This window comes from Aspergillus saccharolyticus (genome assembly GCF_003184585.1).
Source record: "Aspergillus saccharolyticus JOP 1030-1 unplaced genomic scaffold BP01scaffold_10, whole genome shotgun sequence".
In the NCBI taxonomy this organism is placed as follows: domain Eukaryota; kingdom Fungi; phylum Ascomycota; class Eurotiomycetes; order Eurotiales; family Aspergillaceae; genus Aspergillus; species Aspergillus saccharolyticus.
The window spans coordinates 133,648-151,562 of record NW_020290620.1 but is presented as its reverse complement, the minus strand read 5'-3'; the positions used below and the strand labels follow the sequence as shown (position 1 = coordinate 151,562).

Genomic DNA, 17,915 nt, shown 5'->3' with positions numbered 1-17,915 from the left:
GCAGGTGGCGACAAATCTTGGTCTACCCCATCAACCCCGGGATCTTGATTGATGAAACAGAAAAGGGCCCAAGAGAAAATCAAAATAAGGTTTCCGGCGGCGAAATGTTCCTGGGCGATATCGGCAAATCGCAGCCCCTGAAAAAGATGGGTCTAGTGCTTATCGGCTCACCGCCCGGCATTGCACGTGAGGATCCTCGGCCCGGTACTGATTTTCGCCGCGCCTTTCAGGGACGAGTCAGCAACCATTTCTTTTCTTTCCTCTCTTCGACGCCCTTTCTGTTCTTCTTTTCGAGCGTGGTGGTTCAAGATGTCAAGCTCCCTTCCTGGTAACCGGGACCTCCCATCATCTCAGTATGATCTTTCGACGTACTGGGGTCGCGTGCGCCATGCGGCTGACCTTTCCGACCCGCGGTGAGTGAGCAAGTGCTGACCAGAGCCGCCGACCATGACTGACATGTGTAGGATGATGTTTGTCTCCTCTGCTGGCCTGGACAAAGCCAAGCAGCTGGTTTCTGCCTACAAGCAAAACCACATTCCTGCCATGACGTCGGAATTGTGGCATGCTAAGAAGGTTGTTGACTCGACGTTGCACCCTGGTAGGCTTTGCCTTCTCACCTTCCTCTCGCAACAGTATGATTGACCATTCTAGACACCGGCGAGCCCGTTTTCCTCCCCTTCCGCATGTCCAGCTATGTTCTTTCCAACCTGGTCGTTACTGCGGGTATGCTTACGCCCGGTCTACAGGTGCGCTTCCCTTCTGTCTCCTCACAGCAGGCCTCTGACTCATTCTTCCTGTGTTTAGACTACCGGTACCCTTCTCTGGCAAATTGCCAACCAGTCCCTCAATGTTGCCATCAACAATGCCAATGCCAACAAATCAACTCCGCTCTCTGTCTCCCAAATGGCCAAGTCCTACCTCATGGCCGTCTCCGCATCCTGCTCCGTTGCCCTCGGTCTCAACGCTCTGGTTCCCCGTCTCAAAGGCGTCTCCCCGAATACTAAACTCCTCCTCGGTCGCCTGGTTCCTTTCGCCGCCGTCTCCAGTGCTAGCGCTCTGAATGTCTTCCTCATGAGAGGCGAAGAAATCCGCCAAGGTATTGATGTGTACCCTGTCTTGTCTGAAGCCGAGAAGATGAAGCGGGAGGAAACCGGCGAGCCCGTGCAAAGCCTGGGTAAGAGTAAGAAGGCAGCAACTATCGCTGTCGGAGAAACGGCTATCAGTCGGGTGTTGAACGCCACCCCAATCATGGTGGTGCCCCCCTTGGTGCTGGTTAGACTGGAGAAGACCGCGTGGCTGCAGGCTAGGCCAAAGATGGTGCTGCCGATCAATCTGGCATTGATCCTGGGCACCTCGTTGTTCGCATTGCCCTTGGCGCTGGGAGCCTTCCCGCAAAGACAGGCGATCAGTGCGAAGAACCTGGAAGAAGAGTTCTGGGGCCAGGGAGGGAAGGACGGGATGGTGGAGTTCAACCGTGGAATGTAAATGTGGGCTACGGGACTGAGCTTTGCATATAGATTAGACTTAGATTTTGTACACAGTGTTATGCGCATTATACTCCATCTCTTTCGCCACCAATCAACCCCCTCATATGGTTAGACCAGCTGTTGCAGGAGCCCAGGGTCGTCAAGCATTTCTGAAACACCTGTATGTGCATGGATGCAGATCCACGGCTTCGAATCTGCAGGTGGAGAGGGGGCTGGCAATCTCCCTGTCGATCACGTTTCTCACATTGCTCAAGCCTTCAGAAAGGTATGAACCGAGTAATTACTTTGTATACTATTACTTTATCATACTCCACGGATTGACCTCATCTTGTTGCAAACGAAGCTGGGGAGCAGCAAACAAACAATGCAAACATAGGTACTAACTAGCCAAGTTAGTCGACTAACTTAACACTACTAACTATTGCTTGTCCCGCTCTCCGAGATCGTCACATGCGAGAATGCCCCCAACTTCCTCCTCCGCCTTTCCCCCCCTTATCCTTTTTGCCCCCTGAATTTCTTCAGCCTTCCGCCCGCGTGGTCCTCCCCCCCTCCCCCATATTTCTCAATTGACGCTTTCAAACGAACCTTTCTCAAGATATACCCTGGGGTCAGGGCTCAGGGTGACATGTCCACTCTCCGCCAACTTCATTGAAAGCGGTCGGTCGCCGCCGTGCTTCTTCATTTGCCGGTTGTCCCCATTCGCGAAGGCGACCACGACGACTTCCAGCTTCACCCCTCACAACCCCTTCGCTATTTTCTCTCGACCAATTGACGAAAGATGAGCATATCGTTGCCCTACCGCTCAGCTGACGATGCGGGTGGCCTTCCAAGGCTTTCGCCCGCCCCATCCCTTTTGCACCATCGCACGCCGAGCAGTTCTCGCACATCTCTCCGCCAGCCGTCCCTTGCCAATGTTCCTGCCACCGCTGCCTTATTTCCCAAGCCGCGCAAATGCAAGTCGCAATACCCTCGGGACTCGTCCGAGCGACATGTCGAGTACATCCTTGTCGCATCCTTCCACATTGATCGCGGACCGATTATGGAGCATCAGTATCCCACTGCGATCAGTGGAGACGAGAGCATGTTGGCAGAGCTCATGCTGCCCGATCAGACCCATGTACGAAGCCAGGACTGGACCATATTCTTTTTACATAAAGATACAAGCGCCGATGCCGACGACGATGCCTCGATATCGAGCAAGAAGCAGAAGAAGAAAAAGGGAAAGCGCAGGGCCGGTGATGGGGCGCAGTCGACTGAGGGCGATAATAGGGAGGTGGAGGATTCCACAGAGGCCGAGGACAGCAGCGACGACGAAGAGGAGGGAGGCGAAGGCCCTCCTTTGATGTATGTGCTCAATCTGGTCAACACAAAACAAGATAACACAGTCAAGCGGTGAGTGAACGTCTCTCTCTTCGTTCATCCTCGTGGCAAGGCCTTGAATATTGATCCGTTCACAGTGGTGCGGTCGTGAAGGCAATGGCAATCTGTACGCGGCATTCTTTCCTTCATATCTATAAAGTGAGTTATATGCGCAAGAAAGCGCTTTTGTGCCGGCGCTGACAACTCACCTAAAGCCATTGTTGTTGTTAGCCCTGGAGGACTACTTCAAGAACCCGTACCCCGAAACGCTTGCCACGTTATACAATGCTGTTAACAACATGGACTTGTCGCTGATGCCGAGACTATCGCTCTTGGAAAGACAAATCTTGCAGGCAAGCAATTGCAAAGACATGTTCATCGAGAAATTCGAACAAATGATACACCAACGGTTACTAGAAGATGGCGCCCCGCCAGATGACGAGGACGATCCGCCATCGCCCAAGCGTCAGGCGCCCCCTCAATACGCCCTTCCACGCGATACCCACGAATTCGAATCTAAAGTCGTTTACAACGAGATTCCCATTCCTGTCAAGGTCCCCACGGTTATCTGGCCAGAGACTGTGGGCGACTTTTCCCTGATCAAACTCATCCAGACCTTTTCCGCTCCACATAACTCTTCCCCACAAGCCTTTCCCGTTCACCCGCATCTGACTACCAGCGGGCCTTTTACACATCCCATTATTGTCCTCGTCAACGCGATGCTCACCCAGAAAAGAGTCATATTTCTGGGCCATAACCGGCCGTCCGGTGAGGTGGCTGAAGCAGTACTGGCCGCGTGTGCTATTGCGTCGGGCGGTGTATTGCGAGGCTTCACGCGACACGCCTTCCCTTACACAGATTTAACGAAAATTGATGATCTACTGAAGGTACCTGGGTTCATTGCTGGTGTCACGAATCCCACCTTTGCCAATCATCCGGAGTGGTGGGATGTGCTTTGCGATCTTCCCACTGGTCGAATGAAAATCAGTAGTTTCATTGAGCCTGCGCCGGTCACCGAAGGGTTGCTCTATTTCCAGCAGCAGGCTTCATTACACCATTATCCGTCCAGCTCGAATACCGACCCCAGCGGGGACAACGTCTTCATGGAAGAGATTCAGCGGAGTATCACAAACCGCTATGGTGAGAACGCGATCCGCGCCAAATGGCGAGCATACATCATGAAGTTCACGCAGCTTGCCGCTGCATTTGAGGAAATGGTCTACGGCGCGTCGAATCTTTTCATCATCGGGCCCAATGAAGAACTCTCACCAGAGAGTCCGAGTGGAGTACAGGCCGATCCGCTGGATCCGACCACCCTTCGCGGCCACGGCTATGTCTGGCCCGACGAGGGCGCAAAACAACGGGAGCTGCTGGCCTCCGTATCGCGTATCGAAGGATGGCGCACAACACGATCTTACTATTCGTTCATCCAGGACATCGCTGCCATGTATTATCCGGCGCGACCTATTCTCAAGCCCGATCTCCTCCACCACCACAACCGGCTTCGCGCCTTGCGACTCTCCGCTGCTGATTCAGGGGCCATCTATATCGCATTTGCGCACGCGGTCAAGGATTATGCGGGCATCTGCCAGCTTCTGACCATCACGCCCGAGAACCAAGCGGGACTTTTCTACATCAGCATGGGCCTCTTCCACCCGTACCCTCCTGTCCGTGAGGCGACGGTGGAGCTGCTCGAGCGGATCGCCGCCCATCCTGCAGGGCGGCATTTCTGGGCCCAGCTCAACCGATTTGCGAAATTGGCGTTCTTCCGCATCAAACGCGAGCGCGATGCAGCGGCGCAGAGCTCCTCGTTCGGGCTAGGCACGGGGTCGTTTGGCCCGCAGAGCTTGGTCGCTGTCGCTATGGGGGATGCATAGATTGCGCCTGGAGCCGTTCTTGCCCTCTGAAACTGCTGGTGCTATGCCCGTGCGGGCTCCGTCACCACATTACGACCTTGATTAACCTCTTGTATATGTAGCTATGTTCGATTAGCTTATTCCTTCCCCACCCCAAATGTCTATACCTGGGTGCGAACCACCCATCACAAATTTTACAATTTTACGACTTCCCAAACTTGCTGCTTTGATCTGTATGACGGCTACTGCAACCGTGCATAACAAAACGTAATAGTATACTAGTTTGATCAAGTAAGATGCCACGTAAGGGCGGGGTTATTCGTAATCAAGCGCAGGCCAAGTACGGGCAGGCAAGCGAAGCACACGCCTAGTGTACAGTACATCAATGTCGTCGAGAAGCATATTCAGTTTCGATCGGGAGAGATATCTCAGGTGCACTTTGACGTTCCAGCCGGCTAGCCAAGTCTAACACTAAGATCTAATATTAGCCGGGAGTTGAAGTGTGGTGTGGCCCAAGGCATGGCGCCAACAATCAGGTAAGGTAGGGTTTCTAACACAGTAGCCCAAGGGCTTGGCCGAAAGACCTCGTGACTACAAGTACTTATTTAGCTAAAAGAACCGCGAACTTCTAACCCAAGACAAACTAGCGAGCGTCTACTACCAGTAAAAGCGATCATGAATGTAAGTAAAGATCTTCATACGAAGTAAGCCTTGTAGTAGGCAAGGCAGTAAGACTAATAGTTCAAAAGCCTCCACTAGATAAATTAACACCTGCAGCTTCGTAGTGACTCCTCACTCTCAGCCAGGGCTTGAAACAGCTAGCTTAATTGCTACTACGTGTTCTGCTATGGGGTTTTTTAGGGATAGGGTGGTCGGCATGAACGAGAATCAAGCGCATTGGATTTTTCCTGTAGCCTGTTACCCTCGACGTGAGTGCCCCGACTTGTCCCGGAGGCAACTCAACCCAACCCATCTTTTCAATTCTTAAGCATGGCAGACTTCGACTCCAACACCTCCTCCAACCATTTGTACGACACCGGCAGGCTGTGTGGGTATCCCATGTGCGGAAGACCGGGGAAGAAACTGCATTGAGTATGGATATAGTCAGTCAGCTTGGCAAAGCTCGGCTTGTGCGGGAGAAAAAAAGACACCACGGAAAAAGAAAGACAAGCGTGGAACAGATCGTTCCGGGGGAAGAGCTTCTCAGCAGATTTTGTAAGGTATGTTACGTACCGTCCTTCCTTGGGACTTCCATGGTTGAACAAGACGAGACAGTCTTCGATGGGGGTGACGCCGTCGTCGATGCCCTGTTACCCGCAATCGGGGGTTTCGTTAATTCATCCGGTTCAGACCACTGAGTGAAGTTGTTTTTGATTTCTAGACCTTAGAGAGAGAGGGGGGAGGGGGAGGTGGTCACCCACATTCAACAGAAGAAGCCGGGTACTCGGCTGGTCAACGATACCGGTCTCGACAAGCGAGAACTTCTTCTGGGCATTGACGCGGAAGTCGTCCACGTCATTGTAGCCGTATTTCTTGGCCCAAGCGCGGGTTAACCTGTGCGAAGAGGAAGCAATCGAGGTTAGTGAGTGTGCTTGGTTTGTGCGGGATCGTTGAACAGAGGAAGCAGAAGGGGAGGGGGGCGGGGAGAAGGTGTTTAGAGCGGCACCATGTCTATCCTAAGGGTGCAACCGGCACTGGCGACTTACAAGAAAGGATACTCGTGATCATCGACGCGGGTCAGCCACTCCCTATCCATGAAGTAATGGCACCCGGGCCCGTGGGCGATGCACCCGCGCAGCCGGTCACGGTGGGTGTGGGCGGCGCGGATAGCGTAGAAGCCGCCGGCACTCAAGCCCCAGGCGGCAACGCGCGAGGCATCCAGCTCCGGCCGGCTGGCAATATAGTCCAGCACGGTGTCCCAGAGGCGGTCCGGAGCGGCGGGGTCGCTGGGATCAGCAGGGGAGTCGGCGGTGCCGGGAATCTCCGCGATGACGACGGCCCAGCCGCGGTTTAGGATCTCGTGGGTGCGCTGGCTGTTGTCCGGGCGGTAGCCATCTAGCCCCGTCATTAACAGAATCACGGGCACGGGGGCGTTGGCGGAGGCGTGCTCTGGGGTGCGCACGAAGAGCGGCACGTTAGGACCGTCGGCTGCCGCTTGGTTCTTGTGCGGGATGATCACTTCTTCGATCTTGGGGGTCCAGAAGGAGGCGGCCTGCAGGTAAACCCGCTTCTGGCGGGCGAATGCTTCCTTTTTGATGTCGTCTTTGGTCGGGTCGACGTAGGGAAAGCGCGAAATGCGGTAGACGACGGCGGCGCGGCGGAGAAGGTCCGAGGCCTCTTGCGGGTTCTTGTTGTTCAGGGCGGAGGTGGCTTGTTGCTCGAGGGATTCGGCAATGGGGAAGAAGGCCTGTGTGTAGGCGTCTTCGTAGGCATCGTTGATGTTTTCCTGGCGAGGATGAGCTTAAGCTTTATGCAAGGCTGGTGATGATTGTAGACGTCAGAAGGGCATCCTACCTTGATCAACTTCTGGAAGATGGGCTCAAAATCCTCAATCGAGCCGTCGTGGAAGGGATAGACCGACTTCTCACACTGTATAGCATTTGGTCTTAGCACTATCACCATCAAGAGGAGCCAGAGAAAAGTCACATACAGCAAACTTCCACTTCGTCTCCCAAAGGGCCTTGATCGACCCCTTGTGCGGGTAGACAGTGTTGAACTTCTCGCCCATAAGCCACGGAGCCATTTTTGCTTTCTATGCTTGTCTCTTGTTCGAAAAATGAAAAAAAAAGCTGGAGACGGGCTTTCAAGTTCAATCGCACTCCAGCACTTGGAGGGGCGCTTTTTAAAACAGTTCGAGCCTGAAAGGAGCCGTATGCACGGCCACGACAGCAAAGTTAACGCGCACGATATATGCAGCTGTTGATGCCTGAATGTAGGAGTGCATATCAGCAATGGTGGTCGCGAACAGGCTTTTGAAGCAGGAGATACATTAGTGATGCGAGTTTGAACGTGTGATGCTGGGCTTTTTGTGCCAGAAGGACTGTCCTTCTGAAAAAGAAAGGTAGATGTGCATTCTTTCGTTATGAGGCATTTTCATTCACGGCAGGTCAATCTCCGCGCTTCGGGTCGTCAAATGCTATCCACAACAGTCGCACTTAGAGATGGTGAGTCGAGATAGTGAGAGCAAACCCAGCCTTCCCTGCCTTACCGCTTCGTAGCGGGGATGCCACTTGATGCCTATTGATGCCACTTGGGATCGAGAGCAGCGAAATGAGCATGTTGCATGCTGCATTCAACCACCCCGCTATTAGAACAATGAACTCATCCTGTCGGAGATCACACCACAACGTATGTTCTTTGTCTGGATCATTTGTTGGAGCCATGTTGCATTGTCGTGCATGCAGCGATACCTACACCCAGCATGATATCTCGGCCCATGGCTGGTGGTGGAGGGGCTGAGGTTCCACCGTATCAACGCCTTCGGAGACCCCACCTTGGCCGGTCGACAGGTTCTCTCTGCTTTGAACAACTCATTGCGGGCTCTAAGTAGCATGAAAGGACTAGCATACGAAAGGGAGGGCCATGCAAATTTTCCGAAATTGAGAATTTTTGAAGGCATTAATGCCGAGACGAAGCAAGGGGGGGGAGGCAGCAGCCGCGGGGTAACTCGTCGCTCCATGCCTGAGGCATGGATGACCGTAAATGCCGACTTCGGAACGTCCAGCATGAATGAGATGAATGTTGAATGGGGGGATGAACAACTCCAGATCTCAGAACTCCTGGCTATTCCGAGGCAAATGCTTTCTTGTTCTCGGGTTGGATCAGTCGGCAATCGCAAGGAACGCAGGGAATCCCGATCGTGGGGTCGGATCTTCCGGCGTGGAGCTGGCGCAACAACACCTGCCGCCAGGGATGTGTCTACTCAGTAAGGACAAGACGGTTTGAATGAACTCATATATGCTGCATTGATAATATTGAAACACTATTCACATAACTTCATCATATATACAGGGCCTGAGCGATTCTCAGAGTGCGGACTTCTCCCACACAATCTCCTTCCCATTCAACCCCTCCACTGCGGGGATCTGCGAACGCAAAGCATTGCCGTAGTCGCCGGCATTCGGCGTCCGCATCAGAGTGTGGATGTGAAACTTCTTGGGCTCCTCGTTATTGAGGAAGACCCCAGAGTGGTGGTCGAACTCGACCAGGATTACCGGGCTCTGCAAGCGGTAGTAGAAAGGATCGTCATTCCCGTACGAACCGATCCAGCAGAAATAGGTCTCGGACTCGAACTGGCGGATATGATCCAGCTTGAGCTGGCGGGCGCGGGCAGGCAGGTAGAGCAGGTACTGCTCAAAGATTCCGTACATGAGCTTCTTCTGCTCGTCGCTGAACGTGCTCGCCGGGATACCCTCGTTAGGCACAACGCGGTTGTCCCGGTACGCACCACAGACATGGCGCTGGTCGTCGCGGTTCCAGCGGCCGGGCGGCATCGCCGGGTCGTGCATCTCAGCATAGACACGCGCCTTCTGCTGAAGGTCGGGCGACAGGGACTGCATGAGCCGCAATCCGAGTTCCTCCTCCACCTGCATGATCCGAGTGCCGGCGTACGGGCCGGAGTCGATCTCGTTGGGCTCAGCGCCCGTGAACCACGGAGATGCGACGATCTGACCCTTGTAAAGGAAAATGTTCAAGCATAGGTGGTGGCCGTAAAAGGACCAACCCCAAGGGCGGGTGGTCGAGGGGCGACCGAAGAGGACGAAGTTGTAGGAGTATTCATTCATGACCTTGGTACCGTCGACCAGCTCGCCTAAGAAGTGGTTGATGCGCATGGCCGCAATGGCCTTCTCGTAGCCTTCAGGCGATAGCGTGACTTTGAGAACATTCAGCACGGCGTCACGGAGCTTGTCACTGATCTCATCGAGGCGGACACCCTTGTGACTGAGAAGGAATTCGGGGTTGGACCAGGTCCGCCATTCGGGAGAATCGATGTGGTAGCACAGGGCCTTCCGCTGGTTCTCGTCGGCAAGCGACAGCACGTTCTGAACGGCTTCCACAATCGTGTCGATCGGGATGCCTTCATCTTGAAGCTTGAACAGATCGGGACGAACGGTTCCTGGGGCAGCTGGTCAGCAAGAGAACGCGGCTCTGGACTTATCAGCGGGAGTGCTTACCATCGGTGGTTACACCCTTGAAGGGCTCTTGCAACAGGTCCAGCCAGTGCATATAGAGGGCGTGCAGCCACGGAGGCTGACGGTTTGTCTTGAAGTCGTGTGCGTATTCATGGGCGTCCTGAGTGCGCATCACCTGGAAGCGCTTCAGACTGAGGTCAGGCAAGTACTGACGGTACTCGCCCGTAGGCTTCTGCAACTCGGCTTCGGAGTGAGTCATTGTGTAAGGGGAGAGATGATGCGATTGTGGTAGAGGGGAGAGCAATGCGTGAGAGGAAGAAGAAGAAGAAGGGGAGGAGGGGGGAGGGGAGGCGAAAGATAATAGCTCTGGTCCGAGGCAGAGAGGAAATTATTTATCCTTATCGGCTTGGGAAAGAAGTGTACGTATGACTATGGGGGAAACATACGAATTCAGCTTTCCGCCACCTTTCCCCATACTATTCCAGTAACTGTACTGAGTCTTCCCCACTTCTTCCCACAGCGTCTCCCCACCTTCCACCGTGGGCTCGGTCTAAATCTTACCCGCTCGTAACCAGCTTTTCTGCCACGCAGGAAAAAGACCAATTGGGAATCTCGTTCTTCTGAGCGTCTCAGCCGACGGAACCTACGGTCAACACCTGAATTCGGTGGAGATTGTCAGATCTTTTTCCTTGCCAAGTCAGCGCGTGGGAAATGTCTTACCCCCCCGTGGGGTTAAAATTTCCAATAAATACGATTCAGGCTAGTGGAGTCCCTCTGGTGGCGTCACCACCGCAGCTTCTACTCTGACACTGATGACAACTTGTCACGTGAACTGCGTCGAGAATTTCTTTAGATACATCAAGCTACAACAAGCCAAGGAGTTCTACATCTTTGGCTACAGCTGGACTATGCGGTGCGCAGCTCTCCAGGAACCGCAGCATCTCTTGGTTCCATTGCTCCCAGCCGGAGGGCAAGGTGTCGCGCAATCGGGCATCGGGTGAATGGGATATACAGTAGAAAAGAAGGATCTGGCCGAAGAATCTAGGGATAATCATCAGTCACGGGTCCATAACACCCGAATAAGCCAATGCGTGGGAGACGTACTGAGAGCAGAATGCAAATCGGATCGGGATGCAGCTCTTCATCCGACGGAATATGCCCCCAACGACGGGCCAGTTCATAGCGTTAAGCAGTCCGCTGCGGATCTGCTCGAGATCGTGGTCGGTCAAGGAGGCGGGAATATGGAGAGCTTTGTAGAGGTAGGGCCGGCCAATGTGGAATTTGGCAATCATGTAGCGGCCGCGGAGCATGGCTTCGGAGACGGCGATTGCAGGGGATAGGGCATGACGCGTGGGGTCAAACGGCAAGTGTGATTCTGTCGGGGGAGAGGCGGCAGCATCGTTGTCCGAAGAAGGATTGGGTGTACTATCGGAGAATTGCAACGCGGCAGGTAGGTTGACGCGCCACTGATCGAGCTGGTGGTGCAGTTCTGTATTGATGGCTGGGCGAGGAAATGTTCCTGAGTCGGCTGTAGGAGAGTGGATGGTTAGTCGTGGTAATCAGCTGCAGAGGAGACAAATCGACTCACAGTAGAAATACAAGGAATTCCGGATACGGGTGAGTATTATACGGTGGGCGACCTGCGCCAGGAAATGGTATTGGAAAAAGGAATCATCAATCTCGTCCAACGACATGGAGCGAGAGGCACCGAAGCCAACGCTTTCGAAGCTGATGAATTTTGGAATTGGGACAAGCTCCTCCAGGCGTGCAAGACCACTTGGGGGAACATGTAGTTCTTGGATAAGGATTGTCTCGTTCATGAGGCAATTCCAGTACACTCGAGACTTCATGTCGCCTTCCCACTCGTCAAAATGAACGTCACGGCTAAGGATGTTAGCTAAATCGTCTGTAACAAAGAATAGATAACATGGGGGAATACATACTTGGTTAGCATGGAGAGACAGCAGGTAGCAGCACGATGGATCATGGCCCAGGAATCTAAGGGCCGCAGGATCTGGCTATAGTAAACGCTGCGCAGCAAATTAGAATCAGAGCAGCAACTCCAAAGGGGCAATCTTACAATGAGAGCAAGTAGAACTGGCAGCTTTGGAGATCGTTACCACACATCAAGAAGCCCATGCGCTGGCGAGCCTCGTTAAAGAAGCGTAAGCCCGGGGGTTCCTCATAGACAACACCCATCCATTCAGGCAGCTCAAACCGACTAGTCCTGCTCCCTGGCAGAGGGTAGTTCCCCTCTTGATACGCATGCACTGCGATACAGCCTAGAGCCATGATGTTCAAGGCGAGACAGCTCTCGATTGTATACCCGAAATTACTTTCGATCGCAGCGCCAAGCGTCGAAGCAAAATAGAAGTTCTTGTCGATGATTGGCGTGTACAGGTTGAAAGTGGTGAAAAATGCATCCGATAGTCCCTTGATCATAGCCAGGGGGAGTGTCTCCAACCAATTGTCCCCAGCGTGCGGTGGGAAAGGGCAGATGTACATCGGCAGCATGGGTCTTTTCATCTCGATGTCAATCACGTAATTCTTTCCGAGCTTCTCATAGGCTTCCAGGAGTCTCTTTGGGAGGATATTCTGTGCTCCAATCCACGAGATCACCCCATGCTGACTGAAAGAGATCGATACCAGGCCGTTCGAGTCCACTGCGCTCGAAGGCAGGTAGCCGGGACTATCATGGTCTAAATCGTTGTTGAAGTCGACTGTTCTCGGAGTGAGGCCTTGCAATTGGGGCCTGTCTGAGCCCCCCGGCTCCTTGGTGTTAAAATTACGTCGTGTTAATGGTGAGACGCTTGGAGAGGCATCTAGTGCATGGATCATTTCATTTCGCAGAGAATGAATGTCTCCGGAGATGGCAGTAGGAACACTCTCAAGCTTTGTCTCAAGTCGATGCAGAGTACTCATGATCAAACTCAGCGAGTGATCCCGCCTGTGACAGGTCAGTACATTTAGTGGATTGGCGATCGTTGTCTATCGGCCTCTTACTTGGAGGTCTTGCGCTCATTATAGACACATTCCAAGCCAAGAGACTTGCATAGGCCGCATTTTGGCCGGGATTCGTCGCATCTGGTCTTTTTCAGTCTGCAATTTTCGCACGCCTATGACTACATGTTATTTGCGATCGTTTTACGCCAAACACCTCCCAAGGGTTGTGTTGGGCCAGACAAAAAGGGTCACCAACCACTGTGGCTATGAAATTCCGGGGTTTCTTAACCGCCGCCGAAGCTCGGTGCTGCTCCGGGCTGTCATTAGGCAGGTGATCGGGAAGCTCGGGTGTCTGAGAGTCACTGTGGGATAATGACCCTGAGTAGGGACGTTTGTTCATGGTATAAAATCACGGGTAATTGGGGTATCATGGCATCGTTGCTTGAGATCAATAGATGACTCCGCGATTCTGGATAAGACGATAGATAGGCGGTTCCATGTGACTCGAAAATGCTTGGTCTGGATCACGTGGTTAGGCGACAGGGTGCCGAGTGTTTGTGCTGTTTGCCGGGGCGCCTGCAGAGCGGATCAGCCGGCACGTGCCAGCTACGGATCTTTGCATTGCGCCGGATTTTGCGGAGTCAGTCGTGCATTGGCCCTTTACAGTACTTACTGATAGCATCAACTTTTCACATCGATGAAGAAGATCTGAGCAGCTGCTTCAGACCAACCGACACAGGAAGAAGGCTTGAATCCTCCTGTTACTCATAGTCTGTGTTAGAGAGTAACTGTACATTGTATACCGTGCACCAATGGATGCCTGTGTCAGAGTTGCTGGGGCTAGACAGGTTCATGGTTCCTAGTTTACAACAACTATAGATCAATTAACGATATTCATTTTTAAATGCGACTCCTCCCGCAGCTTCTATAAGAACATCTTTTACCTCGGACGTACACTACATCTCATCCCAGCAAGTGGAATGCCCACCCTACTTGACCAAAACATACCAACTGTCTCAAGACATTTAACAATTCTATTACCTCAAACCCTCACGCAAGGGATAAACAACCCAACCTCCACCCCTTCAAACAACGCATTTAATGATCCAGTGCTACACTGTACCTACAGAAAGACGCGCACGCGCCTCCATCACCCTAGCTACATCCTCCCCCTACTTTACCCAGCAATCTTAATCTCTACCCTGGCCCCCCTCCATCGACCCTTCAAATACCTTGCCCAGCGCCACACTCTGTGCTCTTCCTTGAAACTTCATCTCACTCCTATATTGCCCATCCTCCTCTACTACACCAACACAACCATATCCTTCCTCTCGTCCTTCCAATCACTCATCCCTAAAATGCAACTCAAGGCTCTCCTCCTCGCTCTAACAGCATCTCTAGCCGCTGCCGACTGGATCGAATACTGCCCCTTCGCCAAGGACAAGTCCGGGATGCTCCAGCACCCCTACTGCTGTGACAGTTATGGGCCGGCCCCAAACACGGATTTGGCGATGGAGGGGTTTGGATGTATGTTGTTCCGTCTGCTTTCTTCACATATTCCCCCGCGGTGCGGTGGCTGTGACGACTGGTGTCTAACCTTGGTATCTGATTATAGGTCAAGCGCTCGCGGATCCTGCTCCCAGTTGTCCCAATGGTGCGGCTGTGGCGTGTTGTTATACTATTGTAAGTTATCTTTTCTTTCTTCTGGTGCTGGAGCTATAGTGCTAATCTGTGTCTGTGGATAGAACACGCAGTTTATCTGTACGGCTGATGGGGTGTACGAGGATGATTAAATGAGTGCGGTTGCTGGTTTGAGCAGGTTGTCGGGCGATGCTGAGCGTATAAATGATGCGAGGAGCATGATGATCTAGGAGAAGTGCCTTGGGAGGGATGATATGTCGATATCTTGTACGGAGTATCGTATTGTATTTTCAGTTAAAAGTTAAGAGTGAAGGGGTGTTTTGTACTGTACCTGAGCCTTACTGGGCCTCACGGAGTAACTCAGGGTTAGGTTTAGTCCCCGGTTTGGTGACAGGATTGTGGGTGTGGCGGGGAGCGGGAGTCATACTCCTCCTGCACATGAGTGCAAGTCTAGTGGAACAGCAGCCAGAATTGAATTTCTTACCCACTTAATGATATTATATTCCTGCTCTCAGATCATAATGATTCAAACAAAATGTTGCAGTGAACTAATGTACTTGCCAGTTTACGTAAGAGTGACTGAGTTGGGGGTCGAAAGACAGCAGCCAGCTGGAGGTACGTCATGCGCATGTCATCCAACTAGCCCTCGATGAAAAAGCCCAATACTTATAACCTACCACCAGCGTCTCCCTGCCCTTCCATCCATCTATCCATCACCCAACTCAATTAATCAACCAAGAAAACCAAGAATCAAGACCGAAATGCCCACCAAAAAAGTCCTCATCGTCCTCAGCGACGCGCACTCCTTCCCCCTGAAGAAGATCTCCGGCCCGGAAGCGGGCAAAGTCGTCGACCAGCCATCCGGCTTCTTCCTCATGGAACTCGCCAAACCCCTCCAAAAGCTCCTCGATGCCGGGCACGAGGTGACCTTCGCGTCGCCCAAGGGTGAGGAGCCTGCCCCGGACCCGAACAGCGAATCCCTACTGGCCTTCGCGGGCAACTTCTACGAGCGGCGGCGCGAAAACGCCCTCATCGAGCGCATGAAGCGCGAAAACGGATTCAGCCACCCCCGTCCTCTGGCGTCCATCAGCGACGAGGAGTTGGCCAGCTTTGCCGGCGTGTTCATCCCCGGCGGCCACGCGCCGCTGGCGGATTTGGGTGATAACCCGGATCTGGGCCGGATTTTGCGCTACTTCCATAAGGAGAATAAGCCGACGGCGGCGATTTGTCATGGTCCTTATGCGTTGCTGAGCACTAAATATGCGGGGGATGGGGACTTTGTGTATAAGGGGTACCATATTACTTCGTGGAGTGATGCTGAGGAGAAGGCAATGGAAACGTTGCTTGGGGGGGAGGTCGAAAAGGTCGAGTCCAGGTTGAAGGAGGAAGGGGCAATTATGGAAACCGGGTTGTCGGAGAAGGTTGGCTATACGACTCTGCATCGCGAGCTGGTGACGGGGGGCAATCCGATGGCGGCGGATGAGTTGGGGAACAGGTTTTTGAACATGATCAGTGTTTGAGATGGTTTCTATTAATGATATGCTAATGAGAATATGACTTGTTCTTTTTTTTGAGACCTCACTTGCTCGCAATGTGGTAGTATCTGAGATTACCGGGCACTGTAGTATTGACAAGCGAAGACGCCCGATAAATGGTCGCTAATGCAAATCTGATTCATCGGTCTAGTAGGGTTTGAATCGATCTTTGTTCTTGGATCGCTTCTCCTTCTGTCGCGTTCCTTTGGCCGAACTGTCCGTTTGACTGGCCGAGTCTCCAGCCTCTGGCTTCCACACCCGGACGCACCCGTCCTCGCCGCAGGTCAATACAGATTGGGACTGGGACATAAAATTAGCTCGTGTAAGGGCTGGTGTCTATGGTCGGGACACTTACCTGCTCGTCCACATAGACCGACCGGATGACCTCTTCTCCATGAGCGCCTGGAAGACGCCACGAATTGGTCTGGTCGAACTGCCACGACGGTGAGGATACAAGCGGAACCAGGTCCAGCCGTTGCTCGCTATAAAAGTCAGCTTGGTTTCTCAACCTGTAGCAAAAGGATGGTTTCCATACAGCTTGTTGCCCGCAGCAATGTACTGGCCTTGACTGTTCTGGCATAGTTGCACAACGTATTCACAGTTGAGCGGTTGTCTCAAGTCATTGAACTGAGTGGGCTCGGCTTCCCCGGCGGTCTGGTCATCGGGGTCCGTCATCGGATGAATGGCGAAATCTTCGTCATGGCTCAGGGCATAGACTGTCTTCTCATCCAACCACCCGGCATGGTGGACGGATCCGTGGTTGATGACCTGCACCAGCGCGTCGTCTTCATCGGTGATATTGGTGTTATAGATGTTCACCAGCCCGTCAGTGCTTCCGGACAGGGCGATGTGGTTGAGAGTTGGGTGATATTGAAGCTTTCTTGGTTAGCAAGTGACGACGATTGATCAACGCGGACGTTCAGCGCAGCAAGGCTCACCTCTGTGACATCGTCATTGTGACTTTCAATGTATTGTAACCGTGGTTGACTCGCTGAACGGATATCCCTTTTGACAGTTAGCTTCGCGCCAGCCTAACACAATCATGCAGTCCGTAGATGACTCCTGGACATAGGCGCAGGTAAATGCAACATAGGGCTTAGGACATACCAAAAGGCAACCACAGCTTGATACACATTGTCATGCTTGATGTACTCGGTTCCCGCAGCAATATCATTAGTTTGGGCAGAGCATGCAAGCGACAAGGCGGGAGCATGATTTACTAAGACAGGGTAAGCAAATATTCGCGCATGCGGTACTTATTTTGTCGTCTTGTCCTTGAGATATGTGCTGAGACGAGGTGGATACTTCTTCTCTCCATTCGCCAATGCCATCCAGCCAAAAAGGACGTAGGCTGCAGAACAACAAAAAGTTCACTTACATGTATGCAATTCTACGACCGGGCTTTTTCCGCGGCGCATATCCCATAGCTTCACCTTGCCATCTCTCCCCGTCGTGGCCAGGAGCTGTTGGCCCGCATCGTAGGATCTAAGAGACGTTACGCCTTCATGTGCACTGGGCGTGATTATGGACGAATTGCTGAGATCGTCGGCATTGAAAACCCGCAGCGAGTCGTCGGATGAGATTACAGCAAATGAGCCGGGAGCTGCGGCGGCAATAGAATAGATGTAGTGGTCCTCGGCAAGGGACAGTGAGGATGACGCGACTGCTTTGAGAGTGTGCATGTTTAGTAGCCGATGGTAGTACGAGTTGATCTAAATAACGCTTCTATACTCCGCACAATTTCAAGTAAATATTTTGTGATGGGTCTGAAATTCTGCAGCCCATCATCGTAGGCGGTAGTCCGTGTTTGCACTGTTTGTAGTGACATGCAGGACACGGCATATGACTATCACGTGATAATGACCTGGTGGCCAAATTGTACAACAGAGTACAATGAAGAGTACAGTGGACCCCCCTCACAACAACCACGGGAAGCGTCACGCCATATGCATCGTTGTAGAC

The 17,915-nt window shown here is 52.7% G+C and overlaps 8 protein-coding genes across 8 annotated transcripts; 4 read left to right on the top strand and 4 right to left on the bottom strand.

Moving 5' to 3' along the window:
• Positions 1–262: 262 nt before the first annotated feature.
• On the top strand, positions 263–1,780 carry BP01DRAFT_390713 (sideroflexin family transporter). The gene is made up of 4 exons (XM_025578024.1): positions 263–413; positions 465–598; positions 652–746; positions 805–1,780. The coding sequence occupies exons 1-4, from the start codon at positions 310–312 to the stop codon at positions 1,483–1,485; spliced, it is 1,014 nt and encodes a 337-aa protein (XP_025432414.1). The 5' UTR covers positions 263–309; the 3' UTR covers positions 1,486–1,780.
• Positions 1,781–2,022: 242 nt separating this feature from the next.
• Positions 2,023–4,910, top strand: BP01DRAFT_337747 (AFI1/MesA family protein). Its single transcript, XM_025573297.1, has 3 exons — positions 2,023–2,879; positions 2,945–3,005; positions 3,062–4,910. Exons 1-3 carry the CDS (start codon positions 2,266–2,268, stop codon positions 4,721–4,723), a joined length of 2,337 nt encoding a protein of 778 aa, XP_025432413.1. The 5' UTR covers positions 2,023–2,265; the 3' UTR covers positions 4,724–4,910.
• Positions 4,911–5,583: 673 nt separating this feature from the next.
• On the bottom strand, positions 5,584–7,758 carry ayg1 (heptaketide hydrolyase ayg1). Its single transcript, XM_025570660.1, has 6 exons — positions 7,691–7,758; positions 7,353–7,628; positions 7,217–7,291; positions 6,409–7,148; positions 6,124–6,256; positions 5,584–6,009 (listed from the first exon to the last, which is right to left on the bottom strand). Exons 2-6 carry the CDS (start codon positions 7,443–7,445, stop codon positions 5,680–5,682), a joined length of 1,371 nt encoding a protein of 456 aa, XP_025432412.1. The 5' UTR covers positions 7,446–7,628; positions 7,691–7,758; the 3' UTR covers positions 5,584–5,679.
• Positions 7,759–8,652: 894 nt separating this feature from the next.
• BP01DRAFT_337742 (DUF3500 domain-containing protein) lies at positions 8,653–10,256 on the bottom strand. The gene is made up of 2 exons (XM_025573296.1): positions 9,877–10,256; positions 8,653–9,818 (listed from the first exon to the last, which is right to left on the bottom strand). Exons 1-2 carry the CDS (start codon positions 10,091–10,093, stop codon positions 8,728–8,730), a joined length of 1,308 nt encoding a protein of 435 aa, XP_025432411.1. The 5' UTR covers positions 10,094–10,256; the 3' UTR covers positions 8,653–8,727.
• A 383-nt stretch (positions 10,257–10,639) lies between these two features.
• On the bottom strand, positions 10,640–13,229 carry BP01DRAFT_337738 (putative C6 finger domain protein). Its single transcript, XM_025573295.1, has 7 exons — positions 13,034–13,229; positions 12,838–12,950; positions 11,915–12,781; positions 11,778–11,864; positions 11,423–11,718; positions 10,939–11,362; positions 10,640–10,875 (listed from the first exon to the last, which is right to left on the bottom strand). Exons 1-7 carry the CDS (start codon positions 13,175–13,177, stop codon positions 10,698–10,700), a joined length of 2,109 nt encoding a protein of 702 aa, XP_025432410.1. The 5' UTR covers positions 13,178–13,229; the 3' UTR covers positions 10,640–10,697.
• Positions 13,230–14,135: 906 nt separating this feature from the next.
• BP01DRAFT_381485 (uncharacterized protein) lies at positions 14,136–14,570 on the top strand (the record flags this gene model as incomplete). The annotated part of the gene is made up of 3 exons (XM_025577309.1): positions 14,136–14,304; positions 14,393–14,460; positions 14,523–14,570. 3 exons carry the CDS (start codon positions 14,136–14,138, stop codon positions 14,568–14,570), a joined length of 285 nt encoding a protein of 94 aa, XP_025432409.1.
• A 248-nt stretch (positions 14,571–14,818) lies between these two features.
• BP01DRAFT_15455 (type 1 glutamine amidotransferase domain-containing protein) lies at positions 14,819–16,102 on the top strand. The gene is made up of 2 exons (XM_025570651.1): positions 14,819–15,033; positions 15,102–16,102. The coding sequence occupies exon 2, from the start codon at positions 15,180–15,182 to the stop codon at positions 15,936–15,938; it is 759 nt and encodes a 252-aa protein (XP_025432408.1). The 5' UTR covers positions 14,819–15,033; positions 15,102–15,179; the 3' UTR covers positions 15,939–16,102.
• On the bottom strand, positions 15,913–17,635 carry BP01DRAFT_396857 (WD repeat protein; the record flags this gene model as incomplete). Its single annotated transcript, XM_025578490.1, has 6 exons — positions 15,913–16,253; positions 16,309–16,435; positions 16,489–16,829; positions 16,892–16,940; positions 17,043–17,172; positions 17,332–17,635. 6 exons carry the CDS (start codon positions 17,633–17,635, stop codon positions 16,101–16,103), a joined length of 1,104 nt encoding a protein of 367 aa, XP_025432407.1. The 3' UTR covers positions 15,913–16,100.
• Positions 17,636–17,915: the final 280 nt, after the last annotated feature.